At 43.3% G+C, this 23,472-nt stretch overlaps 2 protein-coding genes across 3 annotated transcripts in view; one reads left to right on the forward strand and one right to left on the reverse strand.

Moving 5' to 3' along the window:
- The window catches only part of LOC143491190 (chromosome transmission fidelity protein 18 homolog), a 293,927-nt gene that overhangs the window by 213,063 nt on the left and 57,392 nt on the right, over window positions 1-23,472 (reverse strand). The gene's annotated exons all lie outside the window — the stretch shown is intronic.
- Window positions 1-23,472, forward strand: part of LOC143491205 (uncharacterized) — a 62,555-nt gene that overhangs the window by 22,062 nt on the left and 17,021 nt on the right. For both annotated transcript variants that reach the window (XM_076990014.1, XM_076990013.1), the window contains exons 5-9: window positions 13,230-13,395; window positions 16,938-17,111; window positions 17,773-17,946; window positions 19,739-19,909; window positions 22,507-22,680. In XM_076990014.1, the coding sequence (XP_076846129.1) occupies window positions 13,230-13,395; window positions 16,938-17,111; window positions 17,773-17,946; window positions 19,739-19,909; window positions 22,507-22,680 (859 nt within the window). The remainder of the gene's footprint in view (window positions 1-13,229; window positions 13,396-16,937; window positions 17,112-17,772; window positions 17,947-19,738; window positions 19,910-22,506; window positions 22,681-23,472) is intronic.

A 23,472-nucleotide genomic window follows, 5' to 3' on the forward strand; every position in this document is an offset into this window, starting at 1 on the left:
TCTGGGGTTGACAAGGAATAGGAGATAGGTTGAGAAGGGGCGATAGGTAGGGACGCGATTTCCTTCAATACATTTCCTACTGGGGTCAAGTCAATCACTTGGGTACCTTCATACATGTAAGGGTATGTGTTTCTAGTTCTAGGCGGTGTTTCGCAAAGAAGTCAGTTATTTCTATTTCACTTTCATATTGATCAGGGTTTAACTGATACAGAGCCAAATCTCCGACATGCAGTATAGCTTTGGAGGCTTTAGAGGTGACGGTGACAGGGCACTGCGCACTGTCCATCAGAAATCGGAGGCCACAAATACCATTAGTACTATCATGTATAAACAATTTATTTAGACCAACGGTAGTAGATGTCTTTGGCTTACGTACACATGCATAATTTGGAAGAGTAAATTTGGTAGAGGTTTTCTGTAAACACTATGGGTAAGTTAACTAGGAAAATTGGTTCCCTATCTTGAGGGTTGCAATATATTAGAACCACACCACCTAAAGTATAGGCAAAGTGAGCCCACAAATCTGTGGAGGTTCCTTTAGTAGCTTTGGTCAAATTGTGTTGTATCAAAAAGTGAGGTATTAAATATGGAGGGGTTCTTCCCCTACCAGAGCTATCAACGGAGGCGCTGATTCCACGCCACATGTCTGAAATGAGTGTGTTTACCAGTTGGGTGTGAGCATCATCAACATGTAGGACAGAGAGAAGCATATTAGCTGTTCATATGGTCTTATTTAAAACGATGCTGTAGGTGTTAAGCACTAAGACAGTGAGGTCGTTATAATGCTGAATTTCAGGACTGCACTCAGCCAGGTCATCCTACTGAGATAATTGTACATCGTTAAGCTTATGCATATCATACGTTGTTTAACTATTTAACTACATGTTGGGCTAAGGGTCACCTTAGGGTTCACCCCCCCACTAAGTGTCTAGAGCACAAAGACAGCTTGGTTAGCGCACATTGTGGGTGAAATAATGGCCAGAGTAGAGTATGGATGAAGAGTTGTAGATAGCTCTATGGGATTTCTTTCTTTAGATTTTGTTCTCTAAGGTGGTCTTATGGGCTTTGATTTGATCGTGGTGAGCCCAAATAAAGTTGGATCCCCCCTTTCCGGAGGAACTTTGATTCGGTGGAGGAGTTAGTCAGTGATGGTGTGGGGCCCTGTGTAGTTTGAATAGGACTTATGAGCTAATTTCTCTGTGCATTGTCTGGCCCTGCCTGTAGGTGTGACGAACACAGAGGACCGCACCTTGTCCCCCACTTGGAACTCATGTTGGGATGCTTTGACGTCATAATAAGCTTTGCGTCTTCTAGCACTCTTTCTGAGGTGTTGTTGTGCAAATGTGAATGTAGCCTTGCGGCGTTTGTGGAGGTTTGACCACAGATAGGTTAGTCCTTATTCTTGTCTTGGGGCTCTGTGAGTCAAAACTGAGGGCTTAATCTGGTGGCATACCAGGCAGTCTTTGATGTGGTATATCCCATCTTTTATCATGCCAGGCCAGTAGGCGGCTTGTTGCAGTGCTTGATGTGTGGCCTTAACTCCTTTGTGGCCTTCACATGGAGAGTCATGGGCATGGATCAGCATTTCCCCCCTTTGGCTTCGAGGGACCACGAGCGCAGGTGAAGTGAGGGCCTCGGAGACATACGTAGGCAGGCCCTTGACTAGACGGAGTGAGGATCTAGCACTAAACAAGTCACTAAGGTCAGGAACAGTCTTACTGTCAGGTTCTAGAATGTCATGTGTCAGGGAATCGGAGAGGTAAAGAACCATTTTGTGATCAGCCGGATCTTGGGCCTGTAAGGCGAGGAGATCTGAATCTGACAATGCAGGTTGAGTTGATGCAGACTTGAGTTGGATTGATGGTTCTGTTTGTGACCTCGTACCCACCAGTACTGATGGGTCGGGAGGGAGGGAAAAGTCTGTGGCATCTGCATCTAGGTCTTGCCCTGGACTACATGGATGTTCTAGAGACCCCCCTGTAAGTTCTGTTGAAGATGGAACCATATTGATGACTTGCTGCAAGTGTTCTTCTTTTCCTGCAGTTGTCTTTAGGTCACCTGGAAAGGTGTCTTGATTTGCGAGACACTTGTTAGGGGGCCAGGTAGGCCGTGGAGTGTCTTGCTTCGGTTTAGTCAGTTTTATATCTGTGATGCCTGGCGGCTCCCAGAGGTGGCCAGGTATTGTGGCTTGTATCTCAAATGTGTGGCACACTGACGAGGGACTGGGTAGGGAAGCTGGTAATGGTTCCCGGACTTGTGCCCAGATTTTTAGCTGTTTGGAATCAATCAGTGGCTTGAATCGGTTAAGGAGATCCTTGCCAATGAGAAAGGGGATGGTCTCCAGGGGAGAAATGTGAACCGGGTGAACGAGGTTCATTGGGCCAATAGTCAGATGGATCCAGACTATTTTGTCCACTGCTATGCTTGTGTGTGAGTAGGGTTGGACATTCAGGGGGTAACTTTGAGGCTGTAGCTCTTTGTTAGCTTTCCTCGTTATGGCTTTAACCTGATGGAACAGAGTGGTGGACATCAAGGTGAGGTCAGATGCTGTGTCTAACAGAGCTTCCTGAGTTAATGAATTTTCTAACTTCACTGACAGGTGGAGTTTGCGTGCAGCTCCTTTCTCACTGAGATGGCCTAGGAACTGTTGGAATGGAGGTTCACCTTGGATGATGGAGGGATCCTCCTGGCCGATTCTTTCTTTTGGGTCTAATTGTACAACTAATACTGTCTTATGAGGGGTGGAGTTCACCTCTTCTTGGGGGGGGGGGGTATTAGTGGTCTTCCCCTCACCGTATGGAGTTGGTGGGCAATAAGGCCTGATCTCTGTTTCACTGGAATTTGTGTAGAGTTCTTGTTTTGCTCTCTGGCGTTGTGGATGAATTTGTGGTCTGGGACTTTCTTCATTCAACACTGTGACGGAGAGTGAGTCAACCTTAGGGGCTTTAGTGGCTTGAAGGGTTCCCGCTATTCGTTTGATGAACTCTAGGTCTTCTTGGCTCATGTTTCCAAGGGGGTTGTTGTTGTCAGTGGCTTTATCTCTGGGCTGGAGATCTATTTTGCAGTGAGTTTTACCATGCCTTTCCTCAGTTTGACCTGGATGACTATCATATTGTGGCTTGTTGTGTGAATATGATTTCATCTTTGGAAGGGTGTTGTTCCCTCTGTAGTTGCTGTGAGTTTGTTCTCCGTTCTGAGGGTCTGAGAACATAGCTTGGTGCTCTCTGGAGGAGCTTCGGCTGGTAGTAGAGTTGGACCGGTCTCTGTTTTGATCCATCCAGCGGCATTGAGAGTGTCCGTGGCCTTCGTCAGGTGTTCGGGATTGGGGGCGTCCTCTGGCCTCATGGGTCAGGGTCGAGCCTGAGGGCTCCAAACCTGGGGCCTCTTCAAGCTCCAACCGTGGGAGTTTGGAATCTGAGTTCTGGACCTTTGGAGGTTTGGACCGCTTTTGGGTATGTTTGATGAAACCTTTAATGGCTAGATTACGAAGCTGTCGGCTAGATAGTGTTTGGGGACAGGCTGCCACTCCTAGCTGGTGGCTAGTATTGGGATGGAGGTTGTGAACAAATAATGTCTTGAAGTTTATGTCTTCCTCCATTTCAGGTTCATTGCGAGACCCAAAGTAGGCCTGACGGAGGCGGGAATAGTATTGTTGGGGTGATTCCTGCCTTTGCTGTTTTGTTTCCATAGCGGCTATCAATCCCGTCTGATGTAAATGGTTGGAGAATTCGTCTTCTAATGCATGGCAGAGCAGGTTATAGTCTGCTCTTATCTGGAGAGACTGACGTTCGATGAAGCTACTGACCTCCCTGCTAGATGTCACCTTTATGAGGTACACCTTGTCATCTACAGTGGCGCAGGGGAATTTTCTCAGGTAGTATTCAATGTCTTTTAAGTACATGCTGACATGGTTATCACTATTGGGCTTTGGTTCGAAGCGGATGATGTTACGCGCTATTTTGTCCAGCTCTCTGTCGGAGGGTCTTAGAGGCGGGTAGCCTCCTGGCGACTGGCCTTCTGTAGAGGACCCGAGGCTGGCTAGGTCTATGTGGCCAGGCCTGCTTGGAGGGACTGAGGGGTGTCCTGAAGTGAAAGCATGTGTGGTAGGCAGCCCTATATGCCTTGTTGGGCTACCTTGGTGGCTGGACGTGGGACTCTGTCTCTCCGGGTAAGGGTTTTCCCACTCAGGTCTTCTGCTCTGTTCAGGGTTCAGGGAATGATGTCTTTCGTTCTGGTAAGCGGTGGAACTTCTCTCTGGGAGTTCCCTTCGTGAGGATGGACTCCATGTTTCAGTTTTGGCTTCTGCAAACTCGACCTCTAACTTGCGCTGATTTTGTTGCGATACTACTAGGTCATACTTTGCCTTTGACAATTCAGACATGAGTTGTTGTTTCTCAAGATCCATTTCAGCTTGCATCTGATTTCTGAGTTCGGCTGCTTCAATGCCATCTCTCTTTAATTGGGTGATCTGTTCTTCAATTTTGAGAATTATTTGGGCGGCATTGTTGAGCTTCTTTTGCAATTGATCTCTTTCATTATAGCTGGCTTTAAACTGTGTCATTGTCAGTAGGGCTATCTTGCTTATAACCTCGTTTCGCTCTCTACCCTTGAGGGTTTTAGTTATATGGGATACGACACAGTCAGTCATGAGGTGTGTCAGTCTGGTGGGGTCAGCTTGTTGAACCTCCTCTAAGTAGTCAGGGACTATCTCTTTGGTTAATTCCTGCAAGGTGATTTCCACATCTCTCATGGGGTCGCCTTTCTTTAGGGCGCTGGCCTGACCTGACTTACTCATGGTGTGTGAGTTAGGTTTTATCTGCTAGAGTTTTGACTTGGGTCAGCTAGATCTGATGGAGTTTGAAGGCAGGTATTATAAGATTTTCTAGCTTATGTGGGTAGTAGTCTGACCAGTGTGTAAATAACAAAACAAACAAAGAAAACAAATATGTGTATGCGTTAATGGTAGTTTTATGTGTTTGTGTATTAAGTTCTTTCACTGTAGTGAGTGCTAGAGCGGTTGCTCCGAACATCGTCACGCCGCCGTGAACTCCAGTGAACGGTCTCCTGCTCAGCAAAACTCCAGCAACGAGTAACTCTAGGTTGGTGGAACCCCAGGCGGAGGACCCGTTACCACAGTTAAAGATCACGCTACTGCGTCAGAGCTGAATACCTGAAGGAGGGGTTACTTGTGCAAGTATACTCCTCACTCAGATCTGACTAGCAATGGGTGCGATAACACGGGTTTGGAGTAAATCCAGAGGTTCATTGTGGAATCTCAGGAGGAAATACTCACACCTCGATTAAGGACCCACGCTATAGTGTCAAACTGAGTTTCAGGGGGGTTCACTGCTCACAGTGATTGCCCTATTCAGTCTGGATTAGCGGCAGGTGCAATAACTCTGGCTGGATATCACTCCAGGGTGTTCACCCCCACAGTCAGAGGACTCACGCTGGATTACCAAGGACCCACGTTTACTGTATCAATTACTGGGTGTCAGAGCCAGGCCGGCTGAACGTGGTGTTCAGGGCTCTTGGGTCACACTCAGAATTGACAAGTTCCAGGTGCAGTGGCTCTCACAGGTGAGCTTCTCGACAGTGGGATCCCCTATAGCAGGTATCACCAAATGGCGGACCGCGGTCCGGATCCGGACCCGAACGCCGTCCTGTCCGGACCCAATCACATTCCTGATTAACTGGATACGGACCCAAATGCCAAAAAAATTTTAACGGGAGACTATATTTTAAAACGGAGAATTTATTTTCAGACGAGTGTTACGTTCACCACCCATTTGAGTGTTACGTTCAACCCCCCCCGCTCAACAAATTTTGTTCGCCACCACATCACCCCCCCCCCCCCCCCCCCCCCCGCGCTCAACAACTTTCGTTCGCCACCGCGGACCCGGACCTAAGGTCTGAGCTATCTGCCAAAAATGGACCGCGGAAAGATTTAATTGATTACCCCTGCCCTATAGTATCAGGGCTGTCTGCCAACCAAGGGCTACGATCACCCAGGAACCACACCTACGTGTGGGGCTCAGTGGCAACTACTGTGAACCTCCACAGTGAAAGATATGTGCTAGGCTGGTGGTTATTCCCAATTTGAATTATGTGATGGTATTTATTGTTTGGGTTACAGGTTTGTAGTGATGCGGCTAATGATCTAGTCGCTAATCTGTGTTCTGCCTGTTTCCCTCAATCAATATATGTGGTATATACACCCTTTAAATCAACACGTATGACTAGAATAGGGAATGTTGAGTAAATAGAAGTAATAAGAATAAATTGATAGATTATATGTGTAGGTATATATGTGTATAAGACTAAATAGAGGATTATAAAAGTATGGTTAAATGTGCTTTAAATGATTGTTTCAGTAATACTTAGTAAAAGTAAAAGAATTAAAACAACAAATAAGACAAAATGTGTATACAAAAAGAAAATTATTTAAAAGACTAGATAAGTGGGAAGTATTTGGTTATATGGGATTTAATGTAAGTTCCAATTAAAATTAAAATTTCACTTAATTAATACTATAAAACAAGAACTGTTGAGCTGTCTTTGGTCTAGGATTGTGGGGTTGATTAACTTTAGTCACTTTATTACTAATTGGTAAAAGTGGATCTAAACAACAATAATATTAATAACTCAATATTAATCACTTCTATACAATGGCTTTATATGGTACAGTATAATACATTATACTACTTTAACTAGGTACATAAACAGCATGTGGCATTTAAATATTTAAAGCAATTTCGGTTTCAACACTTCACTTGTATTGACATTCCATGTGCAGCCGCACGATGGAGACACAAGGCTACATTTCAAAAGGCGAGGGCTAGCTTTCCAAAGCTAACCAGTTTAGCTATTGTTTCCTTCCTACTGGGGAGCGCTAAACAATTATACTTAAGCAACAATGTGTGGCTTTCCACGCGAGGGAGACAAAGAGTTCGCTTTCACAACACAGTAGGCTAGCCTTAGCAGGCCATCTAGCTAGTTCAGCTAACAGGTTCCCTTTCCGCTAGGCAACGAGTAACGTCAGAGGTGACGTATTTTAGCACCGCCTACCCAAGCTGGTCTCAGCGCAGCTTCAGTTTGCGTTCAGTTTAACTTAACCTCAGAAGGATGTACATTGATCTCAGACGACCGCGTCTAGAGATGCAATAGTTTAGCTTAATCTTTTCGTTAGTTCACCGCTTAGGAGAAAAACAGCAAGAGCACCGCTGCGTTTCCACAATTACAATCAATGTTAAAAATTTTATCACAATATCAACTACTTGTTCAAAGGTTAATTATAACTCATAAATATTTAATTTGCCATGGGTTCATCGTTGAGCAACGACTGCGCTGTGGCATTCACAAATACACAATTTACCGTGCGCCTAAGCGCCACCTGAAAGGATTAAATTGCAATTTGTGGCTCTCGGGCTTTGGCTTAAGATGCTGGAACTCGCAGCTCTCTCAAGTTGTCCGACAAGACAAGATATTAACTTCGGATAAACGCGAAGAAGAATCTCTCGCCTTTAACTCGTATTTCCAGGGTTCGTCCGTTGTCAGGCTAGGGCCGAACCTTGTCCCCGAAATATCGAGCTTGGTCACTTCAGACAGAATTTACGGTACCCCGCGTAAACTCAGCTTATGACCGAGATATAAACTTAAAGTTGGTAACCGCAACTTCAATTTTCTACCTCTTTTCCTACAGAAAATTTCAAATTTCCTACAGAATTGCACTAGGGCAAGTGTGCTACAGCTGATCTTAAAGGACGCTTCACTGACATAAACACGACGTGAAACATTTAACATAAAACACAAGTCATTTGCTCACATTCAACCAGTAAAGACACGGGATTATGGAAATAATTAATAACGGTAGCAGTACATTTCTGACCAATCGCTAGATATGACAACGGAATCCTCACACGGGGCACCATTATATGTAGCGGATACATATGTTAGTTTATGGATTATGAACGGGGCACCATCCTGATTGCTCAGGAACCAGTATTGTGATAACGGAGTTAGGTGGAATATGGTTTGATCAGTCTCATTACTAAAGGGTTAAGTTCTGGTTCCGCGCAGTGACCTAATACCATCGACCAAAATATGCATTTACCACCATGACCAGATGAATAAATGTCCACATTTATTAAATGGTTAATATTACAATTGATACAAAGCATATGAATGATTTGGCTCAAATTGAAACTAAACCTATATGTGAATCTACTAATTTAAACCAGGGATATAATAGTGAACAACAAAGAATATAAAATTAAACAACAATAGCGAGTGATAAACAACTGTCGGATCATGAGATTTATTTATTTAACTATCCTAAGGCTTGCCTAACTAGCGTAGGACCCAGGGACGGACACGAGGTCTTTAGAGAGAGAATAGAAAAGAAGAAAGAGGAAGTTTGGGCAGGTTAATGGTAACAGTATTTACTATTTTGGACTCTGGGAGAAATAGCAGCTGGCAACCCCAAAACAGCATATGAACTGAGCGTCTTCGAAGGAGAGACGTGGTTACGCGGACCAACCGGTGCGCGTTCACGGTTCGTTTCTTGAGGCGGCTAAGGTCTGCGGAGCAGGTCACGTGAGACGGCTCGGGTCGCGGAGGCTTAGCGGTGACGTCACATTCGAAGCTTGAGGGCGCAGACAAACTTGTGCAGATGACTTGACTGAGAAAGAAGAGCTTGACTTGAACGACTAGACGAAATAAAAGTACTTTTGATGACGAAACGTAGAATAAAGAAAATAAAATAAAATAAAGAAGAATCTTCTGTTGGACTCGGTGAGAGCGTTAGTTGCGGTTTCTTGGCATCGCTCTTCTGGACACTGCGGTGGTCGGCGTGAGTCCAGCGAACAGTCGCGATGGTTTGGCGTGTTCGAGTCTTTGAGTCTCGGCGACTCTGGCGAAGTTCTCCAAGTCTTCCCAAATTACCAGGCTGCCAAGCTCATTGTTTCGCTTCGATCTAGGGCTTTTAAAACAAGTTTTAGGGGCGTAATTGTAAGGCGCTTTCATGTTCATCAGGCCATTGACCATTGGCCTTTATTAATGAATATTCATGACCTCTGCCCAGACAGGGGAGAGAAAGAGAGAGAAAGAGAGAGAGAGAGAGAGAGAGAGAGAGGGGGAGAGCGAGGAGTGCCCGTCTTTCCAGGTCTAGTTAAGGACTTAACCAAAGAAGACAGATTAACACAATTGAAGACAAAGTAAACTAATCCTAAATAAATTGTCTTACATACTCTGCCTAAACAAGAACTAATTTGGTTCTATTAGTCTACACATTGAGCCATTCTCAATTTCCACTTTTGGACAACAAATGACATAAGGCACAGACAGGCATAAATGTGAGGTCACATACGTACACATGAGAATGATTACATTCGATGAGTAACATACAAACTAATACATAGATATGCATCAATGTGGTGTGTTTATACAGTAACACGTATTCTAATAAGATCACTTAATACTGAATACATGAAAGATCATATGTTGTGTCTTTATATCAACCATATGGCACAGTGTTCACATTTAAATGGTCTTGTGGTCCTTTGTTCTTAAGGCTGGAATGCTGAATACTGGTTTCAAGAATAATTAATCTTTCCTTGTATGGAAGGTAGTCAAGTTCGGTGTCTCTAGACTGCATTCGCCGAGCTGGTTCCTGTAGGCTGAAGCCCAATTCTGTGTACAGATCAGATTTGGAGTTACAGAGATCTCTGAAATATTTGTATCTTCAGCTCTGGATTATAACACAGGACATAGAGTGGGTTTAAACTGTGGGCGATCAGATAAGGTTGGAATTTAGAGTTTTATGGTCCTTCCTGACTGTGGTCCCAGTGTCCTTCGACGAAGGTTGGTTTTGACCAGCCTCTCTTAGATGGCCTCTCTCCCAAGCTCAGGAGATCATAAGGTCAGCATTGTAGGCTTTTGGGAGGTAAACACCACTATGGATGTGGGTCCTTTGGGGCATGTTGCTGTGTAAAGAATCAGTCTTTAAATTTACATGCAACCAAAGAGATGTGAGTCAGTTTCTCAGTTCAGTGGGAAAGGATTCCATTTTGGGTGTCACAGTGAAATGGCGTTTAGCTGTCTCCACTACACTGCTAGTGTGTACACTCAGATTGTGAACTGGTTTTTAGTATTGTACTACGTTACATTTAATAATTACATCATACAAACGTTATGCCTCAGAGATATAGCATTACACAAAATTATACATACGGCAAACTTATCGCATTATGTTTCCTCAAATTTGATGTTGTTCTTGTAGGCTTATCTTGCTTATTTTACTGGATATGACTGCAGCATTTGATACAGTGTGCCATAGCCTATGGCTATCTCGGCTTGAAAATATGATTGGCATAACTGGGATTGCGTTAGCATGGTTCACTTCTTATCTCTCTGACAGGCAGCAGTTTGTTTCTATTGGAGGTTTTAAATCTGAAATTTGTTCCGTGTTACATGGAGTCCCCCAGGGCTCAGTCCTTGGACCTTTGCTGTTCATTTTGTACCTACTTCCTCTGGGGGACATCATTAGGCAGCATGGGCTGCAGTTTCACTGCTATGCTGATAATGTGCAGATTTATATCTACACCAAACCTGCCCATAGCTTGCCTCCTCTTGCCTTGTTGAGCTGCTTAACGGATGTTAAGGCATGGATGATGGAGAACTTCCTGAGTTTGAACAATAGAAAGTCTGAGGCCATCATAATTGCTTCTCCTGCTACAGTTAGGAGACTTGGTGACACCACTGTTAGTATTCCGGGTTTGGTTGTTTCTACCTCTGCTGAGGTAAGAAATCTCGGAGTCACTCTACGTTATCTTTTGAGTCACACATTAAAAATACATGTAGGGCAGCCTTTTTCCATCTTAGGAGTATATCTAGGATTCACCCTTTCCTTTCTTTTGCTGCTGTTGAGACCTTGATACATGCGTTTGTCACTTGCCGACTTGATTACTCCAATGCTCTGTTGTATGGCCTCCCTGCGCGGGCTTTGAGCAAGCTGCAGTATGTGCAGAATTCAGCTGCGAGGGTGCTTACCCATAAAAGATCTTGGGAGCATATTACTCTGGTTCTGTGTCACCTTCATTGGCTTCCAGTGCAGTAGCGCATCCAGTATAAACTGCTAGTGTTGGTTTTTAAATCCCTGCATGACCTTGCTCCTTCCTACTTAAGTACGTTACTCCAGCCATACTCCCCGATACGTACGCTTAGATCTTCAAGCCAACACCTGCTTGTGGTTCCGCCCTATAAGTTAAATTCCACTGGGAAAAGAGCGTTCTGTGTCGCGGGTCCGATGCTGTGGAATGGGCTCCCTGATGAAATGCGGGCTTGTTCATCTTTAGATATTTTTAAAGCTGGTCTTAAAACTCATCTTTTTAAAGTGGCATATGGGTGAGATTTGTGGATTGTAGTGTTGTTCTATATTTTTATGCATATTTATTTTTATTGTATTTTTATTTTTCCTGTGTGTTCTATATTTTTATGCATATTTATCTGTATTTTATTTTTTAATTTTTTCCTGTGTGTACAGTGTCCTTGGGTGTCCAGAAAGGTGCTTTACAAATAAAATGTTATTATTATTATTATTGTCACATTGAGGACCCCGGCCCCTCCCTTTTGGGCGTGCGTTAACGTTGTCCACGTGCCTTGTCTGCGTCAGTGGATCTCCGTGGTTATGGTTATGTCGTGTGATAATCTGTCTCACCTGTGAATCGTCTCGTAATCACGTGGGGCTAATGTGGTTTGTCTATTTAATGTGCGCTCGCGCAGTGTCCTGTGTTCGTCATTGTCTAATGTCTACACGTTGCTGTGTCTGTTTATATACGTTACTCGTGCGCTATTGCGCAACACCAAAAGAAAATAAACGTGACGTCTGTGAGTAAAGGATTTCGTGTCTCGTCCTTCGTCCAGCCACCGAACGTCACAATTATTATTAGGCTGTAATGTCCACACGTTTGGTTTGGCAGACACAACTGACAGCGCATTATATAACTGTCCTTTTTACACGTTTGTAATGTAAACATTGGTTGTATGTGAGGTCAGGGATGCTCGGGAGGTTTTTCTGTCACTTTCTTGCTACCGGTGGAGAAAGTTTGCGTATGTGATCACGTGACTGACCGGCTTTATTTGATTGGTCACTCATACTCGGGTGATGAGACATTGGTCAGTCTTCTCACTGAAAAGACGAATTATTTACAAAATGAAAGTAACGGTAGCGCGCACAGGATATGAGGGAACAGTTGGTGAAAGGGGAGAGGTACTACAATCTGTTTACAACTCATTACTACTACAAACCAGTACTACAAACTACAAACTGGTACTACAAACCAGATTCCAATAACCAGATTCAAATAAATGTCCAAGCCAAGCATCAAAAGGAATGACTTGCACCAATAAGGAGGAGGGAAGTGAGACAGGGTGATAAACCATCAGATAGTGCTGTTTTAAAGATGTTGTTGCTAGGTATCATGGTTCCAGGAGGTCCTGGTTCCTGGGCAACATGGCCTCTCAGCAGGTCTTGGGTTCAAGTCTCTATCAGAGTGGAGTTTGCATGTTCTCCTCGTGTCTGTGTGGGTTCTTCTGGGGTCTCCGGTTTCCTCCCACAGTCCAAAAACATGGAGGTTAGGTAAATTGGCAGTCCCAGACAAATTCTCCCTGAGTGTGTGTCTGTGTCTCATCACGTCCAATAAAAACAGTTGTCTTAGTGTCTGTGCATGAATGTGTGTGTCTGTATGTCCAGTAGTGGATGGTGCTCTGTCCTGGGTGTGGTCCTCTCTCCCCTCCCTGTGTCTGATGGTGCTCTGTCCTGGGTTTGTCCTCTCTCCCCTTCCTGCACTCCACTTAGTCCAGAGGGTCTGTGGATTCTAATTGAGAGTATACTGTGCACAATTGTAGGCTGATGTGTGTGTGTGAGACTCCCATGTTAAAACTGTAAAGCGATAAATTGAATGTCCATTCACTTATTCATGTCTGTGGGAAAAGGGGCTGAAGACTGTGGGGAGAAGGTGAACTTACACTTTAATACTCTAATAGAGCTGTAATATAAGAGCAACATTTATACCAAAGATGGGAACCAACTAACCAGTTCTTCTCTAGAAGTAACATACTCTCACTGTGGGCTTCAGAGGATCACTGAGAGAGACATTTGTTCAGAAATTACATTTACAGTACCTGAATAATAGAAATGAAGTTTTGAAATGGTTTCTCTCTAATTCCAGTAAAATCTTCAAAGAAGCAGCTTTCTCCTGCACAGTGTTCAGCTGTATCCTACCTGCGTCTCCACTCACAGTATGTGAGGAATGAGTGGAACCTGAATAAATACAACACATCAGAGGAGGGTTATAGGAGACTCATCCCAGCTGTCACCAACTGTAGAAAAGCTCGGTGAGTGATCAATAACACTGTTAGACAAGGAGATTTACTGAAGTTAATTAATATCTATAGATTAAAGGATGGCGGACCACTTATTACATATACAGTATATGATGAATGAATAAAATGATAATAATCATTATCATTAGGTGAATTATGCCACCTAATTTTGAGATGACTTTTCAGAAATGAGACACTTCACTACAGAGACTGTATTTGAAGTCGATTTAGTACCAAAGTAGAATATCTTTTTATATAAAAGCTCACACACACACAAACACACACACAAGTTTCATGCTACATGTTTATATCATTGCACACAAAACCTTTGTCTTTGATAGTTGTTTCTGTATACAAAACTCCATTCTCTCTTTCTTTTCTGTATCACAGTGACATGGTCTGTTCTCTGTTGGGCTTGAACACGTGTACTATGTCAGATTGAATGTCAGGTGTAACGGGGTGTCAGAAGCAGCAGACGCATCGAATGATGCCATGAATTCTTTAATATCTTTAGAGGCACAGCACAGTACACATTTGGATATTAAAGGAATAAAGAGGAGAACAGCATGTGCTTAGAGTCGGTAGAGAAGACAGCGGAAGACTTCACACGCAGGACTCACTCTGAACAGCACAAGGAATGCACAGTACTGACTGGTGGCACCTCTGGGCTTATAAGGAGTTATGGGTAATGAGGAACAGGTGTGCGTCAATAAGTGGGAAATTGAGACCCAGGGAGTGAACAGGAGTGGACTGTTGTGAAGTGCGTGGATCCACTGTGGGGCTGGCTCGGCCTACTGTGACACTGAGGTGGAAATCTGTATTAATAATTTTATCCTAATCAGAGTCGTTTGTCCTGCCCACACTCATCACATATGGCTTTACCTTTAATTTTCATAAACAAATATTTATAAGTCCATGTCTTGTTCACCAGCTGTCACAGGTGAAGAACATGTAAATAAGAGAAAAAGTGTTAACTGCAGTGATACTGAACATAATCCCATAATCAACAGGTCAGGCCTTAAATAAGACTGAACATAATCCCTTAATAAATAGAAAAGGGCTTTTGACCTTCCTTGAATCAGGCTGGTCTTACAACCCACCAAGATGTGCTTGAAGCTTGCGGGGACTGCACACAGGGGACAGGCTGTTTCCTCTTCATACCAGAGGTGTGTTATTCTCCTCCTCTCAAGCCCCTCCCACCTCATCCATTGGCCTTGCTGTGCTTGGGAAACTGCTTTGACACATCTAGCTGCTTCCACCTGATGGCGAACCTCCTCCACTATCATGTGATGTTGTTCGCTTTGATTGGCCTTTTGCCATGTGGGTGTTGTTGCTTGCATGCCAAGACCACTCCTGCCATGCTGGACATGCCCTACTAAATCCTGGTGCCTGAGGGCAGCCTTTGCCACTGCAACTGCTACCGATGTTTTCCATTTCCTCCCTGTTGCAAGTGTTGGAGCTGCACCTCTGACAAGTGGATCCCAGGATTCAGTGAGGGTCATTTCCAGCCTTTGGCACACTTATATTCCTCCACAAGGTTTGGGACTGGGAGGGGGAGGGCTCCATTACCATACAGGCCTATGCTACTAAAGCATCTGGGCAGTCCAAGCCACTTCCTCACCTGCACATTCACCACCCTCTCCAGCTGGGTGACATGGGATAAAGTGACCTGGTAGATGGAGATTGGCCACATGAGGCGGGGCAGCAGTCCAAACTGAAAGCACCACAGTTTCATTTTTCCAGGGAGAGCAGTGCTATTGATTTGCCTGAGGCCACTGATGGTATCCTGCTTGAGTTGCTCCACCTGCTCAGAGTCTTTCAAATCAAATCAAATTTATTTGTATAGGGTGTTGATATTGTATGTAAATGTCTTATAATGAACGCCAGGTTTTCATTCCGTGTCGGAGTGATGATACTGGTATTGTAGGCTCCGACTGCAGTTTTACTCCCCAGGTGAACCTCAGAGAAGAAAGATATGTGATGTGGTAAATATGTAACAGATTAATCAAAGGCCAAACTAAACAGATAAGTCTTTAGTTGAGGTTTAAACATTGAGACCGTGTCTGAGTCCCGAATAGAGGCAGGAAGATTATTCCACAGTTGTGGAGCTTTAAAAGAAAAGGCTCTTCCACCTGCTGTGATCTTTTTGATCCTAGGAACAGTTAATAACCCTGCGTCCTGCGAGCGAAGTGAACGCGCTGGGTTATATTGTTAAATAAGTTCACCAAGATACTCTGGAGCTAAGCCATGCAGCGTTTTATATGTTAATAAAAGTATTTTATAGTCAATACGGAATCTAATTGGCAGCCAGTGTAATGACGATAGTACGGGACTAATGTGATCAAACTTTTTAGTTTTCCTTAAAACTTGCGCTGCTGCGTTCTGAACCAGCTGGAGTTTATCGATTTACCAGAACATCCAGCTAGAAGACTATTGCAATAATCTAGATGAGAGGATATGAATGCATGGATTAGTTTTTCCACATCACTAGTATTTAATATGTTTCTAATTTTAGCAATGTTGTGTAAGTGAAAGAACGCTACCCTAGTTATATTATTAATGTGTGTATCGAACGAGAGATCTTTAAGGTCTGCACTGTACCAGCGGCCAAGACTTTTTGATAGGATTGTCCTGAACTGTTGGTATTGGCTCGTTGTTGATATGGAACTTCTTATTAGCAAGCTGACCTTTGACTATAGAGATGCTGTGGGATTTGCTGGGTTTGATCACCATCCGTGCCCCTTGAATGTTTCTTTGGAGTTTATCCAGTAGGCGTGTGGTGCATGCAGCTGTTGTTGTTATTGTTGTCATGTCCATGTAAGCCCTGATCACAGGAAGACGCTGCCCGTTCTTCAATTGTTCCCCTCCGACCACCCATCATGATGCTCAGATGATGAGTTCCATTGCCATAGTAAACGCCAGTGGGGAAATGGTACAGCCCGCCATGATGCCAACCTTGAGGTGCTGCCAGGCAGTTGTGATATCCTGCTCTGTTACACAAAACTGAAGGTCCTGGAAGTAAGCTTTAACCAGCCTTGAACGCTGCCCACAACATCTCGTGAGGCACGGAACCAAAGGTATTGGCAAGATCTAGGAAGACCACGTACAGGTCTTTCTTCTTCTTCCTCCTCGTGAACAATGCAACACACAGCTAGAGACACGATACACAGCAGTGTTGCACAGAATATAGGGCCGGTCCAGGGTCACACCGAGAGAACAGAGTCCAGGAGGTACAGGAGGGCTAGACAGGGTACGTGGTCTAGGAGCAAAGGTCAGAACACAGGGAGACAATCACGGAGATAGAACGCTCAGTACGCTGCATAGTCGGCAATACTTCACAACACGGGAGAGAGAGGCAGGCGTATAAATAGCAGGAATAAGGGTGTGGCAATGAGCGGCAGGTGTAGCCAATCTCCCTAAGAGAGAGAGAGACTGAGTGTTGTTCCTAACAGTACAGCAGTATGTCTGATTCATGATTTGTCATGCAGACAGTCAAAAACACAGAATTCCTATGTCTGCTTTGACTTAAGAGTTTTGTATTTACTCCTTTGCAGATTAACTGGCTGTAACCTCACTGAGGAGTTTTGCAAATCACTTGCATCACCTCTACAAACAGAAAAATCCTCCCTGAAAGAGCTGGACTTCAGTTATAGCACCCTGCAGGATTCAGGAGTAGAGCAGCTCTCTGCTGGACTGAAGAGTTCACACTGTAAACTGGAGACACTCAGGTGAGTTTACTGTGAATTCATTATTGAATATAAATGTTAATATAACAGACATCCCAAGTCTCCCGCATTTCGGTAGTATCTCCCTGATACCCGCGAGTCACATATAATCTCTTGTAATTCAGAACGAGTGACCCACACAAACGCGCACACAGGCGACAGACTTTATTTTTCTCTAATCGCGAGTGGGAAGGAGAGAGAGGGGGTTCTGATTGGCCTGTTTTCTCCGCTCAACAACTTACTTACATTCGCCGCCACCCCCCCCCCCCCCCCCCCCCCCCCCCCAAACAACTTTTACTCGCAACACATACCATTGATTAGAAAAGAAACAGGTTAAATATAATACTGAGGAAGGCATACAAACACACATAGATAACACTGATGAACACACACACACACACACACACACACACACACACACAACACACACAGATAACACTGATGAACACACACACACACACACTCCAGCCTGATGGAGGAGTCGGGTGCAGCCAACATGACATTTAAACTGCAAATGAAATTAGGACAGTTTTACAAGGGCTAGTACATCTTCTTCTTTAAATGTTTCCAGTCTTATTTAAACTAAAATTGTATCTGCTTCATTTTCTGTGATTCCACATCCTCTGACTGAAATACATTCTGCTCTGAATTTACTCCTTTTCAGGTTAACTGGCTGTTATCTCTCTGAGAAGTCTTGTGAATATCTCACATCAGTTCTACAAACAGAAAATTTTTCCCTGAAACATCTGGACCTTAATAACAACAACCTGCAGGATTCAGGAGTGGAGCAGCTCTCTGCTGGACTGAAGAGTTCACACTGTAATCTGGAGACACTCAGGTGAGATTTCTGTGAGTTAATTCTTGAATGGAAATGTTAAGGTGTGAAAGCACTATCATCTCTTGAAGAATTTAATACTATAATAGAATCTTTATTCATCTTTATTGCATTAATTACTTTATCAAGTAATTTATCAACACCTAGTACTGCAGAAATATGACATCCTAAGGAGAAAGATGGTGGAATTGATCTGATTACAGAACCATCATTTATCACTGTTGGGGGCGGCGGCGGCGGCGGCGAACGTTTTAAACATCCGGGGCTTATGAAAACCGAACAGGCATTAAAACGACAGTCTTAAGCCTGATTTAAGCCTGGTTTATACTTGAGGCGTTGCGAGCGAAAATGACGTAATCGCTGTGGTTCTGCCCATGCGCGAGGGCCTCGCGCGCTGTCGATTCGCGAGGTCGTGCACCTCTCGAATTTTGTAACTTCTCATGCGCCGCGCCTCAGCGTAATGAACAAAGTCATGTTTGCAGGATTCACACACCTTTATAAGCACTTGTACGTCACTTTCAAGGTCCATTTCAATATTTCCCAGCACGTTAAACTTAAATAAGTTAAATATTTATACATATACTCGAAATGATTCGAAGTAATTAACTTTATCACATTATTTAATGGTTGTTTATTTTCAAAACGCCCAATCTTAACGTCTTCACGTTCTCTCATGTTTCGTTCTAGAATTACAAGAGGCTTGTATTTGGTAACGTAATACAAGATAACTGTTCAGTCAGACAGATATTTGTTGTGAAATGAAGTAGTTACAATTTCAAGCATTTTCAAGTACTTTAACCTAAATTTCAGCACTTTCAAACCTGGAACACAAAGCAACATTAAAATTGGTCAGGTAAATGTTCCTTCCCATGTTTTGAGGGGTGTTTCTTTATACCACCACATATCGTTTCGGAGAACACGGCACGCGGAAAGTATAAACACTTCCACCGTTTGCGCAGGGTCGCGCGAGGTGGGCGGAGTCACACGCTACGGTCACTCGCGAAAGTATAAACCAGGCTTTAGAAAGGTTCATTTCTTCCAATTGCTTGCGCCCCACCTGCAATACCCATGCGCCCCACTAGTGGGGCGCGCCCCCCACTTTGAGAAACGCTGGGTTATGTGGAAAATGTAATATTGTCAGTTACTCTCTCTATCACCACTAGAGGTCCTCCTCCTCAGAGTACTGAGATCACCATGGATACTACCTCACTTGCTCCTCATTGTATTAGTTGATGTCTTATTTAGATCTGCTTCACCCAGCCTTCATTGTAAAGTATTGCCACTCTTGTGGTTTGCATATCAAGTCGTGTCCTAATATCAGTGTTGTGCACTCAGGTGAGATTTCTGTGAATCTCGGAGTACTCCTCAGAGTACTGAGATCACCATGGATACTACCTCACTTGCTCCTCATTGTATTAGTTGATGTCTTATTTAGATATGCTTCACCCAGCATTCATTGTGAAGTATTGCCACTCTTGTGGTTTGTCATGTTCCAGTATCAGTGTTGTGCATGAACACATTCACATCCCTTTTACCACGTCCTGTTGTACCTCTGCTTGGTTTATATCTGCCTGCCTGGTTTTGACCTCGTTCTTATGGATTACTCTTTTGCCCTAATTAAACTTTTCTTACCAGAAAATGGGCCTCTCTTGCGTTTGAGTGAAAATTGTATCATACTATCTACACCAATAACATTAAATATCTCAATAATTCCTCATCTACATCATCACACTATTCTTGTGATTCCACATCCTCTTACTGAACTGCACTCTGTACTGTATTTACTCCTTTACAGATTAGCTGGGTGTTATCTCACTGTGAAGTCTTGTGAATATCTCACATCAAATCTACAAACAGAAAACTCCCTTAAACATCTGGACCTTAATAACAACAACCTGCAGGATTCAGGAGTGGAGCAGCTCTCTGATGGACTGAAGAGTTCACACTGTAAACTGGAGACACTCAGGTGAGATTTCTGTGAATAAATGTATGTTTTCTAGTCATACTCCATAAACAGTGAACAAACTGTAGACTGTGTTGCTGAGACCAATATGATCAATATTCTGTTGTGTTCCTAAGACAACCTTTATTCTGCTGTTACTATGGAGTCCGTTTTAACTTCCCAAATGCCACCAGGTGGTGTTTTCAAACAAATATACAGTGGGGAAAATAAGTATTTAGTCAGTCACCAATTGTGCAAGTTCTCCCACTTAAAAAGATGAGAGAGGCCTGTAATTGACATCATAGGTAGACCTCAACTACGAGAGGCAAAATGTGAAAAAAAAAATTGAGAAAATCATTTTGTCTGACTTTTAAAGAATTTATTTACAAATAATGGTGGAAAATAAGTATTTGGTCACCTACAAACAAGCAAGATTTCTGGCTGTCACAGTTGTCTGGTTGTACAGTGCCTGACAGTTCGATATGCGCAATGCGCACTGACGGTTAATGTTCTCTAACATTTAATTAAAAAATAAGTAAGTACATTTTAAAAAGCTGAATAAAGCCAACCTACCGTATTTATTCATTTATCTGAGTGTTTTAGGTTTTACTTTGAAGAGGAAAAAAGTCCTGAATGAGAACGGGATCCCGTTTAAGATGCTCTAAATAAAAAAATAAAAATAAACCAGATTCGACTATTAGTCGACTAAAGGGAAAAGCTGACGAATCAGATTCGACTATGAAAATCCTTAGTTGAATACACCCCTAGTTAACAGTATAAAAGACACCTGCCCACAACCTCAGTCACACTCCAAACTCCACTATGGTGAAGACGAAAGAGCTGTCGGAGGACACCAGAAACCGAATTGTAGACCTGCACCAGGCTGGGAAGACTGAATCCGCAATAGGCAAGCAGCTTGGTGTGAAGAAATCTACTGTGGGAGCAATAATCAGAAAATGGAAGACCTACAAGACCACTACTAATCTCCCTCGATCTGGGGCTCCACGCAAGATCTCAGCCCGTGGGGTCAAAATGATCACAAGAACGGTGAGGAAAAATCCCAGAACCACAAGGGGGCATCTAGTGAATGACCTGCAGAAAGCTGGGACCAACGTTACAAAGGCTACCATCAGCAACACACTACGACGCCAGGGACTCAGATCTTGCAGTGCCAGACGTGTCCCCCTGCTTAAGCCAGTCCATATCCAGGCACGTCTGAAGTTTGCTAGTGAGCATTTGGATGTTCCAGAAGAGTATTGGGAGAATGTCATATGGTCAGATGAAACCAAAGTAGAACTATTTGGTAAAAACACAACTCGTCGTGTTTGGAGGACAGTGAATGCTGAGTTGCATCCAAAGAACACCATACCAACTGTCAAGCATGGGGGTGGCAACATCATGCTTTGGGGCTGTTTCTCTGCAAAGGGACCAGGATGACTGGTCCGTGTACATGAAAGAATGAATGGGGCCATGTATTGTGAGATTTTGGGTGCAAACCTCCTTCCATCAGCAAGGGCAATGAAGATAAAACGTGGCTGGGTCTTTCAGCATGACAATGATCCCAAGCACACTGCCAGGGCAACAAAGGAGTGGATTCGTAAGAAACATTTCAAAGTCCTGGAGTGGCCTAGCCAGTCTCCTGAGCTCAACCCCATTGAAAACCTTTGGAGGGAGTTAAAAGTCCGTGTTGCCCGCCGACAGCCCCAAAACATCACTGCTCTAGAGGAGATCTGCATGGAGGAATGGGCCAACATACCAGCAACAGTGTGTGCCAACCTTGTGAAGACTTACAGAAAACCTCTGACCTCTGTCATTGCCAACAGAGGATATACAACAAAGTATTGAGATGAACTTTTGTTATTGACCAAATACTTATTTTCCACCATTATTTGCAAATAAATTCTTTAAAAGTCAGACAAAATGATTTTCTCAATTTTTTTTCACATTTTGTCTCATAGTTGAGGTCTACCTATGACGTCAATTACCGGCCTATCTCATCTTTTTAAGTGGGAGAACTTGCACAATTGGTGACTGACTAAATACTTATTTTCCCCACTGTATAACAACATATAAATAAATAGTAAATTTGCTACTGCATGTGTAAGAAACTCTATACATTAAACTGAGACACACAGATACCTTTATGATGATAAATTTACTGCCACCACTATTACAACAATATCACTACTGGGCGTCCACCACTGTCCAATGAGGAGGGCAGGGAGTACCCAGGTAGATTACCCAGAGTGCCTTGTGCCTCCCCGTAGTTCGTGATGTACGTAATTACATGTTTAATGTGTAGATTCCCCTTTTGTGCTATACATTTGATGTTTTATTTAGTCTGTCCCTTTTTGTTATTCTTTGTAGCATTAGTTACCATGGTGATGATGAGTTTTGCTCATGTCCTCCTACTCCTGTGTGGTAGTGTAATAGAGCCCAGTTCAGTCTGTCTGTTTACTGTGTGTGCCATGTTAAAGATTGAACTGTTTCAAATAAATAGCTGTTACTGGAGCATAAAATATTATTGAATGAATATTTTCATCATCTGCAGCATCACTCTTTCTGTGTGATTTCAAATCTTCTGTTTTAACTGAACTATTTTATTTACTCCTCCTTTGCAGACTAGCTGGCTGTCATCTCACTGTGGAGTCTTGCAAATCTCTCACATCTTCTCTACAAACAGAAATATCCTCCCTGAAACATCTGGACCTTAATAACAACAATCTGCAGGATTCAGGAGTGGAGCAGCTCTCTGATGGACTGAAGAGTTCACACTGTAAACTGGAGACACTCAGGTGAACGTTCAGTGAATTAATTCTTGAATGTAAATGTTAATCTGTGAAGGCACTGTAGGGTAATTTTATAAAGGTCAGGATGTCTGCTTCTTTACATATTTACAGGCATTAATAATTTTAGTGATCTTGACTGATTTAAGAAATGGCTGCATCTCCCTAGATATCCAAAATGTAAGTGTAGGATACATTCATCTGTGTGTAGGATACATTCATGTGTGTGTGTGTGTGTGTTTGAGAGATAGAGAGAGAGAGAGCATTCCTGCCACCACTATTATAATAAGTAACAGAAATCAACAAATATGCCATCTCTCTCTCCATGGAGAGCATACGCTCAGATAATAAACAAACCCAACACTAGCTTCTCCCCAAACTTGTCTTCATAACACAGTGTGATGTCCTGCTGTCTGACTAGACAAAACCAATAGAAAACACCCCAAAACAGAAAATCACCCTCACCCCCATCTGGCAGGAGTGGATACATTAACCTTTATATGTCACAAAACACTGCACTACACCACACTGGCACAAATGACCTGGGGGAGTTCTACTAGGACAGAGTCTGTGTCAGAATCTGTGTTCTGTTTGTAGTTTCACTGTATCTGTAGTTTGGTAGCAGCAGAGTTTGTTTGGGTGTGTTGGGACACTAGTGTATGACACCAGAATGATCAGAAACACCATAACAGTGTAACATGCAGTCATAACGTCACAATGTTCCTAGTATTTACATAGTATTTCCCAGTGTAACACAGTGAAGATAATTTTCTTTTTTTTATGATCATCTAAAACCGAGAG

This window comes from Brachyhypopomus gauderio, unplaced genomic scaffold, assembly GCF_052324685.1.
Source record: "Brachyhypopomus gauderio isolate BG-103 unplaced genomic scaffold, BGAUD_0.2 sc72, whole genome shotgun sequence".
NCBI lineage: Eukaryota > Metazoa > Chordata > Actinopteri > Gymnotiformes > Hypopomidae > Brachyhypopomus > Brachyhypopomus gauderio.